Genomic DNA, 15644 nt, shown 5'->3' on the forward strand with positions numbered 1-15644 from the left:
GTGTGTGTGTGTGTGTTCGCAATATTATCTAGGAAGGCACATCCCATTCCCCAGAAAGAGACTGACCATGGAACGGGTAACATTGGAGTGCCAAACAGGCTCGAAGATGTACTCTTTTGCTGGCACGCAGTTACTTGAGGCTGCATCTATGATCTCCCCGAGCTGACAGCACTTGGGTACGCACGAGTCTGTCTGACATCCGGGGGTCTGAAGGTGCTGCAGATGCTGTTTCTCAGCCACGCTGACGCACACATACGCCTGAGGGAGAAAGTTGAAGGGCGGCGTAGTTACTGTCGTGGGAGTCTAAAAGGGTCCAGGTGAGAGAGTACTATGTATACTGTAGTTTTATTACAATAATTGAAGGTTTGTCTTAATGCTTCCCAATATTTTGTTGTCGAAAGTAGATATTATGATGTCACCAAATATCGTTGTCTAATACATGAGCCCATTTCTAGACAATACTCTGGCAGTGGGTTCTAAGAAATGTTTAAAAAGTGGGAGTTGGACAAACACTTTCATGATACATGATAGTTCATCTTTCTTTACTCACCATAGGCACCAGGGTGCCATTAGTATGGAAGTCCTCGACACAGTACTGGTTCTCAGGGATGACACGATCCAGGTGGTGCACAAAGAGTTTCCCAGTTTGTTCCTCCACGTGGAAGGCATCCACCTGCCATCCCATCTGGTCACCCACGCACGTCTGACACACACATCCACATCAAGGGGAAGAAATCACTATAAAACGTGTGTATACAAATGTGAATAAGGAAGAAAAAAACTAGTCCTTTGATATTTTTATTCATCATTTGTTCAAGGTTCCCACGAAGAAAATACGTATGATGTTTATATAAAAAATGAAAAATACTAAAGTAAAGGGAAAACAGAATCGCCTTGAGTTTTTTCTTGCGTCTGTTTTGCTATTAGCGAACTGAGCCTCGAGCCTCCAGCACTCACTGCACCAACGTGGGTTTAGCGGTTTTGCTAAGTATATAATAGCATCCTCGGAGGACTATCATATTCTAAAAGGTATGCAACACCGACAAGTTGATGAGTATGACACGTGCAATGAAGCTAAGTGCTGAACAAGTGTCTTACTCATCAAGTCCTCGCAGGAACTAGCAGAGTTAAGCAGATGTGTGTGTCAAAAGGCGAAACTGCTCGTGTTTGTCTGTTCGTTGATATTCTCCATTTGATATTTTTTCACTTAACCTTAATAAGACACACGAGGAACAAAACTTCTGGGCTACTTTAAAAAAAATTAACGAGGTAGAAAGTGGAACAAAAAATCCAGGTAAGTTTGAAATGGTGTTTTTTTTAAACGAGGAAGAAAGTCCAGGGTTTCAAGAAAGACAAGTAAGAAAACACTAGAACCGAGACATTTAAAACATAGCCTTGGTACACAACCGAGTATTTAACCACTGGGAAGGTCATCTCCTGCTTAATTGGTATTTTTGACAATCATAGGACATGAGAAAAAATTCTCCAGGCACGAGTTTTAGTCATAAGATGACCCGCCCAGTGAAGCTTATGGTCATTCCAGCGATGCCTTGTGTTAGCTCACCTGGTCCGGAAATATACTGAATGTCACATAAGGTATGTTATTTTGAACCCTAGTGAGGTGTTCACAGAAGTGAACTGTTACTTCATATGTTCCTTAGCAACAACAAGAAGTTCTTATCAGAACGATTATATTTTAATAGCTGTCGTCACTGGAAACAACACACCCAGGTATAATATATGAAGACTATTTTTTGTTGATAAATAGTTCGGAGAACCCACAAGTTGATAAGTTAGACACATGTGCAACACTTGGGTATCGTTACTGATGAAACGTTTAGCCACACAGTGGCTTCATCAGTCCTATACAAAGAAGAATGGTGAAGATCAGAAGAAGTGTAAGGTAATCAGTCCATCAATGTTGAAAAGAATTCCTTTCAAGATTGGCAGACTGACCACATCGACTCCTTCCGATCTTCTTTATTCTTTTTTGTATGAAACTCACGAAGCCACTGTGTGGAGACAGGTTTCTTCAATAAAGACACCCAAGCGTTGCACATGTATTTAACTCATCAAAACTGTTTCTAGAAGTATTCCTCTTTAGGGTTAAAGCTTTAAACGCAATTTAAAAAATGAAGGATCCCATTGTCATGAAGATAAAGACAGTAAAAGCAACATTATATTCTGATAAGTTAACTTCAGTCAGGTTATAACATCCAGGTAGCCTAGCAAACTTGTCTGCCACACCTGAGTTCATTAGATATATATTTAGAATATATATTGTATTGTATTTGACAAAATACTTAACTCATGTGGGTTATTCAGCGCAAAAAAAATGAAGGAGTTTCTATCCATTTCCTCAGAACTATCCCTAAATTTACGATTAAAATTTTCTTGATGTTAGTGAACTATAGAACTGCAGTTAATGACCCTCTGTATTTCTAGAGTTTTTGATTTAGCAAACGTTTGACTTACCTGGAAGCTTGGAACCAACTCGTGAGTGTCAGAGTAAGGTGGCTGACGTACGTCAACCAGCTGCACGTCTCCTGACTTCGCATCGGCTGACCTGATTGGGACGAGCCACGGCACGTCCGTCAGGTTGGCTCTGAGGGTACAGCTGATGGTTGTGTCGTACACCTGAGGGCGAGAGTGACGTGTTAATGTGTGTGTGTGCTTTGGTTCGAGACTCGCCCCACCTGGCCTTTTGCTTTCACAATGTCTTTAAGACCCCAAAATACTGCATATGTGTCTTATTCATGAAGAAACGCTATTTCATGGTTAAATCTTCCATCAAAAGTTTGTCAGGAAGATCCCTGACAAACTCAACACTAAAATAGGAGTGTACACCGTACCATGCAAGGTTGCAGCAAGACCTATATAGAAAAAACAAGTAGGAATCATTCAACACGTCCAAGAACACAAATAAGCGTGTAACCTGGACGGCCTCAGCAAGTGCTTGTGTCATACGCAGGGTTGAAGAGAGCCATTTCACGTACTGGAACAATGTATCAAGGATCTCCGGAGAGTCCGACCAGGGCTAGGTAACATTGTATCGAAGTATCCTTAACTGCTAGTTCCATCACCACGGAACAAGGAGCTTATAAATACATTACCTCTACGCTACTTCCCGGCTGCTACGTGACACGACAATTATATGACTCAACGCCTTGACCTGACCATCACCTATGACTTGCATAACCCATTATTTTAACTGTTTTCTCATTGTTTTGTATGATTTTGAGTGACCAAGATGTCAGTGATGTAGCGTATTCAGTAAAGACATCTTTAAAAGCACCCACTTGTGAGATAACTGAACCATGTTAAGCAGGTCTTACTCACACCCACACACCTATTCACACTTATGTAGCTGTCTAACCTACATTTAAAGTTGTCTAAAGAATTCACTTTAGTGTTTGGCTGTTCTACTCGTCTACGACTCTGTTGCTTCACCATTGCTCTCCTTCCTGGTATTGTTTTAAATTTACATATGTTCAGACTGATCTTTCTAGGTTTGTTCGGTGTGGTACTGTGGTTAACTAATTGGCCTGCTAGTTTTAGGACTGGCTTGCCATGGGTTCCATTCCCATTCCGATCTGTGAGTAGTTTGCACTCCTTATTATTACATATTAGTTACCAGTTCTCAGGACTAAAGTCTACTTTCACGTAAGATAGTATTTGTAATTCACTGTGTAGCAAAAATAGTTTTTGCTGTTTTTGGGGGACCGGAAAATTTTAATGGAATGCTGTCTCGAAATCGTCACTGGAACGTAATGGAACTGTCAGGATTGTCAGACGAGTCGAAATGCTGTTAAAATAACAGCATTATAATATTATATTCATAAGATAACTCGGATTTCAAGTGCCTGGGGAATACAAGATATGATCCAATGAAGGGAAGAGTAAGTTCAGTTCCTTGAGGCAAGAGCCATTACCGAAATCAAAGCACATCTCACGAAGGGCGCAAAGGTGCTGATACAAGAAACTGAAATTTATTTTAGGGCAAGGTCAAGGTGACGCGGAGAGCACTGATGGCCGGCCGAGGAAGAGAAAAAGACGAGGCTGGTGCTGAAGTAGCTGGTGGTCACAGCGCCTGACATGGAAGGGGAGAGGTAATGTCATGATACCAGCCTCAGTAATTAGTAGACGTAGTGTCGTACGTACCAATTGAGTCTTCCTGGTACTCGCTCTGAAGTCTCGTGTCGAAATTGGTCAGTAGATGTTTGACAGAATAGACTAGGAGCAATAATATGTTAACGTTTATAAGAGGAATTTCCTGTCTAAAGACAAATGTATACAAAAAAATTATGTCAGTGATCTTGAGAATATTCGAAATTAGTGGGAGGACTCGAATTGCACATAAAATCTTGTCAGTAGATATAGACTAAGGAGACTAGAAAAAAATAACTGGTTAAATTTTATTAAAAGAATTTCCTGTTTAAAGCAACTCTATAAAAAAAAAGTTCAGTGGTCTTGGGAACACTTTGCCCGGATGACGACACTGGAGACATAAAATACCGTCACTAACCTCGTTATGCATACAACATTTCCTGACGGGGATCTTTGAGGGGTCAAAGGTCTCCACTTCAGTCTCCAGGATGCACACCATGGCTCCCTGGATGTGTGGAGAGCCCTTGACGCTGGTGTTGGCCACGAAGTTCTCCAGGCAGTAGTGATCCGGGTCATAATATTTTTCGTACTCGGGCACCCACAGCTGACCTGTATCCAGCACCCGGAAGTCGAACTCGGGCTTCTTGCCGGGTACGACGTCGAGCAAGTACCTCTCACACTCCAGCATCTCCGTCTGCAACTCCACCTGTGGTATACGTTACACTGTTGGTTTAGAAAGACACGTAAGCAAACACCAAGACATATTAGAAAACGTTTCGGTCCTGGGACCTTGATCACTTCTAACAGAGGTTTAAAAAGACAGTATATATATATATAAGGCCGAGAGTGAGGTGTGACACATGGTAACCTGAAGAATGACATATTGGGATGAGGACAGGCAGACAATGAGATCATGTGACTCCTGTGTTGTTGAAAATTGAAAATTGATAAGTTTTATTTTCTTGCTAAGCTTACAATGAGTGGTTTACGTATTATAAGATATTAATTACAAAGCCACTAGCATGCCTAGGTATTTCGAGGTGCCTAGTGCTTTGCCAACTTGTCGGTATCTATTACCTGGAGTTTACCTGGAGAGAGTTCCGGGGGTCAACGCCCCCGCGGCCCGGTCTGTAACCAGGCCTCCTGGTGGATCAGAGCCTGATCAACCAGGCTGTTGCTGCTGGCTGCACGCAAACCAACGTACGAGCCACAGCCCGGCTGGTCAGGAACCGACTTTAGGTGCTTGTCCAGTGCCAGCTTGAAGACTGCCAGGGGTCTGTTGGTAATCCCCCTTATGTATGCTGGGAGGCAGTTGAACAGTCTCGGGCCCCTGACACTTATTGTATGGTCTCTTAACGTGCTAGTGACACCCCTGCTTTTCATTGGGGGGATGTTGCATCGTCTGCCAAGTCTTTTGCTTTCGTAGTGAGTGATTTTCGTGTGCAAGTTCGGTACTAGTCCCTCTAGGATTTTCCAGGTGTATATAATCATGTATCTCTCCCTCCTGCGTTCCAGGGAATACAGGTTTAGGAACCTCAAGCGCTCCCAGTAATTGAGGTGTTTTATCTCCGTTATGCGCGCCGTGAAAGTTCTCTGTACATTTTCTAGGTCGGCAATTTCACCTGCCTTGAAAGGTGCTGTTAGTGTGCAGCAATATTCCAGCCTAGATAGAACAAGTGACCTGAAGAGTGTCATCATGGGCTTGGCCTCCCTAGTTTTGAAGGTTCTCATTATCCATCCTGTCATTTTTCTAGCAGATGCGATTGATACAATGTTATGGTCCTTGAAGGTGAGATCCTCCGACATGATCACTCCCAGGTCTTTGACGTTGGTGTTTCGCTCTATTTTGTGGCCAGAATTTGTTTTGTACTCTGATGAAGATTTAATTTCCTCATGTTTACCATATCTGAGTAATTGAAATTTCTCATCGTTGAACTTCATATTGTTTTCTGCAGCCCACTGAAAGATTTGGTTGATGTCCGCCTGGAGCCTTGCAGTGTCTGCAATGGAAGACACTGTCATGCAGATTCGGGTGTCATCTGCAAAGGAAGACACGGTGCTGTGGCTGACATCCTTGTCTATGTCGGATATGAGGATGAGGAACAAGATGGGAGCGAGTACTGTGCCTTGTGGAACAGAGCTTTTCACCGTAGCTGCCTCGGACTTTACTCTGTTGACGACTACTCTCTGTGTTCTGTTAGTGAGGAAATTATAGATCCATCGACCGACTTTTCCTGTTATTCCTTTAGCACGCATTTTGTGCGCTATTACGCCATGGTCACACTTGTCGAAGGCTTTTGCAAAGTCTGTATATATTACATCTGCATTCTTTTTATCTTCTAGTGCATTTAGGACCTTGTCGTAGTGATCCAATAGTTGAGACAGACAGGAGCGACCTGTTCTAAACCCATGTTGCCCTGGGTTGTGTAACTGATGGGTTTCTAGATGGGTGGTGATCTTGCTTCTTAGGACCCTTTCAAAGATTTTTATGATATGGGATGTTAGTGCTATCGGTCTGTAGTTCTTTGCTGTTGCTTTACTGCCCCCTTTGTGGAGTGGGGCTATGTCTGTTGTTTTTAGTAACTGTGGGACGACCCCCGTGTCCATGCTCCCTCTCCATAGGATGGAAAAGGCTCGTGATAGGGGCTTCTTGCAGTTCTTGATGAACACGGAGTTCCATGAGTCTGGCCCTGGGGCAGAGTGCATGGGCATGTCATTTATCGCCTGTTCGAAGTCATTTGGCGTCAGGATAACATCGGATAGGCTTGTGTTAACCAAATTTTGTGGCTCTCTCATAAAAAATTCATTTTGATCTTCGACTCTCAGTCTGGTTAGCGGCTTGCTAAAAACTGAGTCATATTGGGACTTGAGTAGCTCACTCATTTCCTTGCTGTCATCTGTGTAGGACCCATCTTGTTTAAGTAGGGGCCCAATACTGGACGTTGTTCTCGACTTTGATTTGGCATAGGAGAAGAAATACTTTGGGTTTCTTTCGATTTCATTTATGGCTTTTAGTTCTTCCCGCTATTCCTGACTCCTATAAGATTCCTTTAGCTTGAGTTCGATGCTTGCTATTTCTCTGACCAGTGTTTCCCTACGCATTTCAGATATATTGACCTCTTTTAGCCGCTCTGTTATTCTTTTCCGTCGCCTGTAAAGGGAGCGCCTGTCTCTTTCTATTTTACATCTACTCCTCCTTTTTCTTAGAGGAATAAGCCTTGTGCATACATCGAGTGCCACCAAGTTAATCTGTTCTAGGCATAAGTTGGGGTCTGTGTTGCTTAGTATATCTTCCCAGCTTATATCGGTTAGGACTTGGTTTACTTGGTCCCACTTTATGTTTTTGTTATTGAAGTTGAATTTGGTGAATGCTCCCTCGTGACTAGTCTCATTATGTCGGTCTGGGGCTCCACGCATACATGTCTGAACCTCAATTATGTTGTGATCTGAGTATATTGTTTTTGATATGGTGACATTTCTTATCAGATCATCATTGTTAGTGAAGATGAGGTCTAGTGTATTCTCCAGTCTAGTAGGCTCTATTATTTGCTGGTTTAAATTGAATTTTGTGCAGAGATTTAAAAGCTCGCGTGAGTGTGAGTTTTCATCAGAGCTGCCTCCTGGTGTTATTACTGCAACAATATTATTTGCTATATTCCTCCATTTTAGGTGCCTTAAGTTGAAATCCCCCAGGAGCAAGATGTTGGGTGCAGGAGCTGGAAGATTTTCCAGACAGTGGTCAATTTTTAACAGCTGTTCCTGGAATTGCTGGGATGTTGCATCCGGAGGCTTGTAGACTACCACAATGACTAGGTTTTGGTTCTCGACCTTTACTGCTAAAACTTCCACTACATCATTTGAGGCATTTAGCAGTTCTGTGCAAACAAGTGACTCTGCAATGTACAGGCCAACCCCCCCCCCCCCCTTTTGCCTGTTCACTCTGTCACATCTGTATAGGTTGTAACCTGGGATCCATATTTCGTTGTCCAAGTGATCCTTTATGTGGGTCTCAGTGAAAGCCGCGAACATTGCCTTTGCCTCTGCAAGCAGTCCACGGATGAAAGGTATTTTATTGTTTGTTGCTGGCTTTAGACCCTGTATATTTGCAAAGAAGAATGTCATCGGACTGGTGGTATTGTTGGTACTGGGGGGGGGATTTTTTTTCCGGCATTAGTATCTGTATCTGTTGGTTTGGAGTGGAGGCCATCGACTGTGGTTCCACTCCAGGAATGACTGGATTTGGTGTACGATTTCTGCCATTTCCTGCCAGTTTTTTTCCTTCCTGGCACTAAAAAACCTCTCCCTCTTGAGTGGCTGTGGCTACCCAGGTTTTCCCATGGCCTGGATGTTTTGTATCTTTTTGTACCCTTTAGATGGTGTGCCTGGCAATTTAAGTTATAGCACAGTCTTTCCTGTACTGAAGAGGTACACATTTCAGGGTGAAAAAGCTTACAGGAAGGGAGTTTGCATTTTCCTGTTGTCATATGGGCATGGCATTTTCTAGGGTGGTCATAGTTGCACGTCCCGTCTGTTTTTCCAGATTTCCCATGTCTGCAGATACCAAGTGCATAGTATGTGCACAGGCTTGGTTTCCGTTTGCCTTGGGTTTCTGTGACTGTATTCCCTGTTGGTGCATGTTTCCCTGTCTTATTCCTATCCTCCCTAGCACCAACAATGGAGCTCCCACCAGTTGTTTTTGGTAATATATCCTCACTATTGCTAGTGGAGTCCTCTTGTTTGCTATTTCCTGTGGTATTTCTAGTTTGCAATATTGGTTTTATCTTATCTTTGACTACACTTGTTTCCCCACTACGGCTCCTGTCCCCTATGAGGTCATTTATATGTATTCCTTCCTGCGTATAATTCCCGACTACCTGGACAAAATCTCCAGCTTCACCATTACTGTCTCCCAGGACAGCACCTCCAGCTTCACCATTACTGTCTCCCAGGACAGCACCTCCAGCTTCACCATTACTGTCTCCCAGGACAGCACCTCCGGCTTCACCATTACTGTCTCCCAGGACAGCACCTCCAGCTTCACCATTACTGTCTCCTAGGACAGCACCTCCAGCTTCACCATTACTGTCTCTCAGGACAGCACCTCCAGCTTCACCATTACTGTCTCCCAGGACAGCACTATCAGCCCCACATTTACTGACTACCAGGACATCACCTCCAGCCTTACAGTTTCTGACTACATGGCCAGTATCAAGGGCAGTACCATTCAGCCCAGACTTTTTATGTTCCCATCTGTTGTAGAAAACTTCCAGGTTTTCTATGAAAGCAGCTTTGATGTTATCCTCTTTTAATACCCTTGTGATTTTAGTCCACAGATTTTCCTCATTTGGGCATACCCAAAAACACTTCCCTGTTTTAATACTGCTTGTAGCTAGTTCTTGGATATCTGCACTAGGGGCGTGACACCAATTTCTACAAAAATGACAATTTATCCATGTGGAAGCCTGTTTGATTGACCGCAGACTACACAGGGTTTCATAATGATTTGAATGGTTGATTTACTGTAATTCTACTAGCAACCTCTTGAATACTCTATTAATAACCTCCTTAAATGAAGCTCTAGCTATTTGTATTTATATTTCTAACTGTACTTGTATATTGGACAGCTTACCGTGTACGTTCCTGATTTATATTTATTGTTTGTGTTTGATAAGGGCGCCTACAACCCCATCCGTTTACAGTCTGCTTTATTGTCCAACGAATCCGTTTGAAACCAGTCAAGGGTTCGGACCAGTCGAGGGTTCGGACCAGTCGAGGGTTCGGACCATCAAGGGTTCGGACCAGTCGAGGGTTCGGACCAGTCGATCTGATCTGATCAGTGGGTCACTTATTTAAAACATACTAGTCGGTGATTTGGGCTAACACATGAAGGATCTACTGGAAATTATCTACCCGAGTAATATGTGATCTGATCGATACAAAAGTATAACTTGCGTGTTGAAGGTTTATACCAAGTTACAATGTGTATATCACTGGTTTGCAAAATCATAATAACATGGTGCAAAGAAATCATAGAACAGGTGGGATTTGAACCCAGGGGAATTGAGTTTTAAAACTCCAAGTCAGTGTGTATGCCACTGGGTCAGCTGGCTACGAAATATGCCTAGATGGATGGATCTCATTGTAGCCAGGTGGCTCAGTGGCTTACCCACTGGCTTGGAGTTTTACGACTCACCAGCCATGTGTTCAGACCCCAATCGTTCCGTGGTTTATATCAGTGGGGTTATATACTGACAGTATGCTAGGACACAAAATGCGGTTTATGGAATTTTATTGAGAAAACGTTTTACCCATCAGGGACGCACCGATAAGGTGAACGAAACGTTTTTCCAATAAAATTTCACGAAACTCATATTGTATCTCATTAACATACGTTACATGATGTAATAGGCTAAATTACGATAAACAGGAAAAGAAGTAGGAACGAGGAGTAGATATATTAATAATGTTAGGTAAGAGGATATTTTACCGTGGCAACGTTTCGCTCTCCAGAAGCTTATGCACAGCAATTCTTTGAAATAAAAGTGTAAGCGAGAGTAGGACGTCTGTGTTGCGTTTAACGGTAGGAGGTTCGAGCCTCCACAGTTCCTTGATCCGTCACGAGTAATATCGCTAAAGCGATATTACTCGTGAGGGATCGTGCACCATTAGCAGGAGAGCTAATGGCGCACGAGGGTTGGACCAAAAACACGAGTGAGACTCATAGCACGAAACTCAGGCAGAAGAAACGAAAAGCAAAGAAAACAGAGGAAAGGAGAAGAGGAGGAAATAAAGAGACACACAACTGACCTGGTCCCTGGTGAGGTTGGACTCCATATACATGCCGTAATAATCCACAGTGAAAATGGGAACACTGAAGGTGAAGTCTTGGCTGGGCTGGCAGTTCTTGGTGGCGTGGTCGAAGACCTTGCCCTCGGGGCAACACTTGTGTATGACAAGAGTGGGGCTGGTGCGAGCTAGCGGGTGGTGCTCCACGGGGAAGGAGACAGGATGTCCCTGTAGTGCCTCCTGCAGCAAGGATGCTGGCACTTCTGCTGGAGGATTTCCAGCTCCTGTTCAAGATAAGAATATTTTTTGTATCGATTTGCGCATAATATAAATAACTTTCTTGTGTTATATATTACATTTCATGTGTGTGTGTGTGTGTCTGTACTCACCTAGTTGTACTCACCTAGTTGAGGTTGCAGGGGTCGAGTCCGAGCTCCTGGCCCCGCCTCTTCACTGGTCGCTACTGGGTCACTCTCCCTGAACCATGAGCTTTATCATACCTCTGCTTAAAGCTATGTATGGATCCTGTCTCCACTACATCGCTTCCCAAACTATTCCACTTCCTGACTACTCTGTGGCTGAAGAAATACTTCCTAACATCCCTGTGATTCATCTGTGTCTTCAACTTCCAACTGTGTCCCCTTGTTACTGTGTCCAATCTCTGCAACATCCTGTCTTTGTCCACCTTGTCAATTCCTCTCAGTATTTTGTAGGTCGTTATCATGTCCCCCCTATCTCTCCTGTCCTCCAGTGTCGTCAGGTTGATTTCCCTTAACCTCTCCTTGTAGGACATACCTCTTAGCTCTGGGACTAGTCTTGTGGAAAACCTTTGCACTTTCTCTAGTTTCTTTACGTGCTTGGCTAGGTGTGGGTTCCAAACTGGTGCCGCATACTCCAATATGGGCCTAACGTAGACGGTGTACAGGGTCCTGAACGACTCCTTATTAAGATGTCGGAATGCTGTTCTGAGGTTTGCTAGGCGCCCATATGCTGCAGTCGTTATTTGGTTGATGTGCGCTTCAGATGTGCCTGGTGTTACACTCACCCCAAGATCTTTTTCCTTGAGTGAGGTTTGTAGTCTCTGGCCCCCTAGACTGTACTCCGTCTGCGGTCTTCTTTGCCCTTCCCCAATCTTCATGACTTTGCACTTGGTGGGATTGAACTCCAGGAGCCACTTGCTGGACCAGGTCTGCAGCCTGTCCAGATCCCTTTGTAGTTCTGCCTGGTCTTCGATCGAGTCAATTCTTCTCATCAACTTCACGTCATCTGCAAACAGGGACACCTCAGAGTCTATTCCTTCCGTCATGTCGTTCACAAATATCAGAAACAGCACTGGTCCTAGGACTGACCCCTATGGAACCCCGCCGGTCACAGGTGCCCACTCTGACACCTCGCCACGTACCATGACTCGCTGCTGTCTTCCTGACAAGTATTCCCTGATCCATTGTAGTGCCTTCCCTGTTATCCCTGCTTGGTCCTCCAGTTTTTGCACTAATCTCTTGTGTGGAACTGTGTCAAACGCCTTCTTGCAGTCCAAGAATATGCAATCCACCCACCCCTCTCTCTCTTGTCTTACTGCTGTCACCATGTCATACAACTCCAGTAGGTTTGTGACACAGGATTTTCCGTTCATGAAACCATGTTGGCTGCTGTTGATGAGATCGTTCCTTTCTAGGTGTTCCACCACTCTTCTCCTGATAATCTTCTCCATGACTTTGCATACTATACATGTCAGTGACACTGCTCTGTAGTTTAGTGCTTCATGTCTGTCTCCTTTTTTAAAGATTGGGACTACATTTGCTGTCTTCCATGCCTCAGGCAATCTCCCTGTTTCGATAGATGTATTGAATATTGTTGTCAGTGGTACACATAGCGCCTCTGCTCCCTCTCTCAGGACCCATGGGGAGATGTTATCTGGCTTCATTGCCTTTGAGGTATCTAGCTCACTCAGAAGCCTCTTCACTTCTTCCTCGGTTGTATGCACTGTGTCCAGCACATGGTGGTGTACCCCACCTCTCCGTCTTTCTGGAGCCCCTTCTGTCTCCTCTGTGAACACTTCTTTGAATCTCTTGTTGAGTTCCTCACATACTTCTCGATCATTTCTTGTTGTCTCTCCTCCTTCCTTCCTTAGCCTGATTACCTGGTCCTTGACTGTTGTTTTCCTCCTGATGTGGCTGTATAACAGTTTCGGGTCAGATTTGGCTTTCGCTGCTATGTCGTTTTCATATTGTCTTTGGGCCTCCCTTCTTATCTGTGCATATTCGTTTCTAGCTCTAAGACTGCTTTCCTTATTCTCCTGGGTCCTTTGCCTTCTACATTTCTTCCATTCCCTAACACACTTGGTTTTTGCCTCCCTGCACCTTCGGGTGAACCATGGGCTCATCCTGGCTTTTTCATTATTCCTGATACCCTTGGGTACAAACCTCTTCTCAGCCTCCTTGCATATTATTGCTACATATTTCATCATCTCATTAACTGGCTTCCCTGCCAGTTCTCTGTCCCACTGAACCCCGTTCTTGTAGTTTGGCTTCATTCGTCCTGGCCTTCCTGCTTCTCCCTCCACTTGTAGCTCTACTGTGTATTCGAAGCTTAAAACCACATGATCGCTGGCCCCAAAGGGTCTTTCATATGTGATGTCCTCGATATCTGCACTACTCAAGGTGAATACTAAGTCCAGTCTTGCTGGTTCATCCTCTCCTCTCTCTCTTGTAGTGTCCTTTACGTGTTGGTACATGAAGTTTTCCAGTACCACCTCCATCATCTTAGCCCTCCATGTATCTTGGCCCCCATGTGGCTCCAAGTTCTCCCAATCGATCTCCTTGTGGTTAGTCACCCATGATCAGGAGCTTTGCCCTGCATGCGTGAGCTCTTCTGGCCACTGCAGCCAGTGTGTCAACCATCGCTCTATTGCTCTCGTCGTACTCTTGCCTTGGCCTCCTGCTGTTCCATGGTGGGTTATACATCACTGCTATTACCACCTTGGGACCTCCAGAGTGAAGCGTTCCCACTATGTAATCACTTTCTTCTCCGCTGTCTCCTCTCCCCAGCTCATCAAAATTCCATCGGTTTTTGATCAGCAATGCCACTCCTCCACCCCATCCCTGTTCCCTCTGTTTTTCCTCAGGATCTGGTATCCCGTTGGAAAGATGGCATCTGTTATCATACGTGTAAGCTTGGGTTCTGTGAGAACTATGATGTCCGGTGATGCCTCTGACTCTTTTGTGCCAATCCTCCCACTTATTTGTTATTCCATCAGCGTTTGTGCGTGTGTGTGTGTGTGTGCATGTGTGTGTAACACAAGGGTCTTACCAGCACCAAGTCAGTGTGAGTGTTTGTGTGTACATGTCTGTTAGTTACTATTTTGTCCTAGGCACATGTCGATTAGACACTTGGCCTGTTGTACATGCGTGCATACTCATCTAATTCACCTAATTGTGGTTGCAGGGGTCGAGACTGAGCTCCTGAACCTCTTCACTGACCGCTACTGGGTCCTCCCTGTCCCTGTTCCATAAGCTTTATCATACCTCGTCTTAAAACTATGTATAATTCCTGCCTCCACTACATCGCTTGCTAGACTATTCCACTTCCTAACAACTCTTTGACTGAAGAAATACTTCCTAACATCCCTTTGACTCATCTGAGTCTTCAGCTTCCAACTGTGACCCCTTGTTTCTGTGTCCCCTCTCTGGAACATCCTGCTCTCTGTCCACCTTGTCTATTCCACGCGGTATTTTGTATGTCGTTATCATGTCTCCCCTGACCCTCCTGTCCTCCAGTGTCGTCAGACCGATTTCCCGTAACTTTTCTTCATAGGACATTCCCCTTAGCTCTGGAACTAGCCTTGTTGCAAACCTTTGCACTTTCTCTAATTTCTTGACGTGTTTGACCAGGTGTGGGTTCTAAACTGGTTCCGCATACTCCAGTATGGGCCTGACGTACACAGTGTATAAAGTCTTGAACGACTCCTTACAGAGGTATCGGAACGCTATTCTCAGGTTAGCCAAGCGCCCATATGCCGCAGTAGTTATCTGGTTAATGTGTGCTTCTGGCGATGTACTCGGTATTATGCTCACTCCTAGGTCTTTCTCCTTGAGTGAGGTGTGCAGCCTTTTGGCCTCCTAACCTATACTCTGTCTGCGGTCTTCTTTGCTCTTCTCCGATCTTCATGACTTTGTATTTGGCGGGATTAAATTCTAGGAGCCAGTTGCTGGACCACGCATCCAGCCTGTCCAGGTCTATTTGTAGACCTGTCTGGTCCGCGTCTGATTTAATTGTCCTCATTAACTTCACATCATCTACAAACAGGGACACTTCTGAGTCTATCCCTTTCGTCATGTGGTTCACATATACCAAGAATAGCACTGGTCCCAGGACTGACCCCTGTGGGACCCCGCTCGTCACCGGCGCCCACTGTGATATCTCATCAGTGAGCGCCGGTGACGAGCGTGTATGTGTGTTCTCACCTAATTGTACGCACCTAATTGTACTCACCTAATTGGAGTTGCAGGAGTCGAGACACAGCTCCTGGCCCCGCATCTTCACTGATCGCTACTAGGTCCTCTTTCTCTCTGCTTCCAGAGCTTTGTCATACCTCGTTTTAAAGCTATGCATGGTTCCTGCTTACACTACATCACTTGTTAGGCTATTCCACTTCCTGACGACTCTATGACTGAGGAAATACTTCCTAACATCCCTATGACTCGTCTGAGTCTTCAGCTTCCAATTGTGACCCCTTGTTTCTGTGTCCCCTC

At 44.5% G+C, this 15644-nt stretch overlaps 1 protein-coding gene across 3 annotated transcripts in view; it reads right to left on the reverse strand.

Moving 5' to 3' along the window:
• LOC128700587 (G-protein coupled receptor Mth2-like) overlaps nucleotides 1-15644 on the reverse strand; it is a 197202-nt gene that overhangs the window by 22447 nt on the left and 159111 nt on the right. For 2 of the 3 annotated variants that reach the window (XM_070098935.1, XM_070098934.1), the window contains 5 exons: nucleotides 10915-11177; nucleotides 4526-4813; nucleotides 2476-2637; nucleotides 551-703; nucleotides 67-258 (listed from right to left, as the gene is read on the reverse strand). In XM_070098935.1, coding sequence (XP_069955036.1) covers nucleotides 67-258; nucleotides 551-703; nucleotides 2476-2637; nucleotides 4526-4813; nucleotides 10915-11177 — 1058 coding nt within the window. The remainder of the gene's footprint in view (nucleotides 1-66; nucleotides 259-550; nucleotides 704-2475; nucleotides 2638-4525; nucleotides 4814-10914; nucleotides 11178-15644) is intronic. The other variant, XM_070098936.1, reaches the window with a different exon arrangement.

Source organism: Cherax quadricarinatus, chromosome 65, assembly GCF_038502225.1.
Source record: "Cherax quadricarinatus isolate ZL_2023a chromosome 65, ASM3850222v1, whole genome shotgun sequence".
NCBI lineage: Eukaryota > Metazoa > Arthropoda > Malacostraca > Decapoda > Parastacidae > Cherax > Cherax quadricarinatus.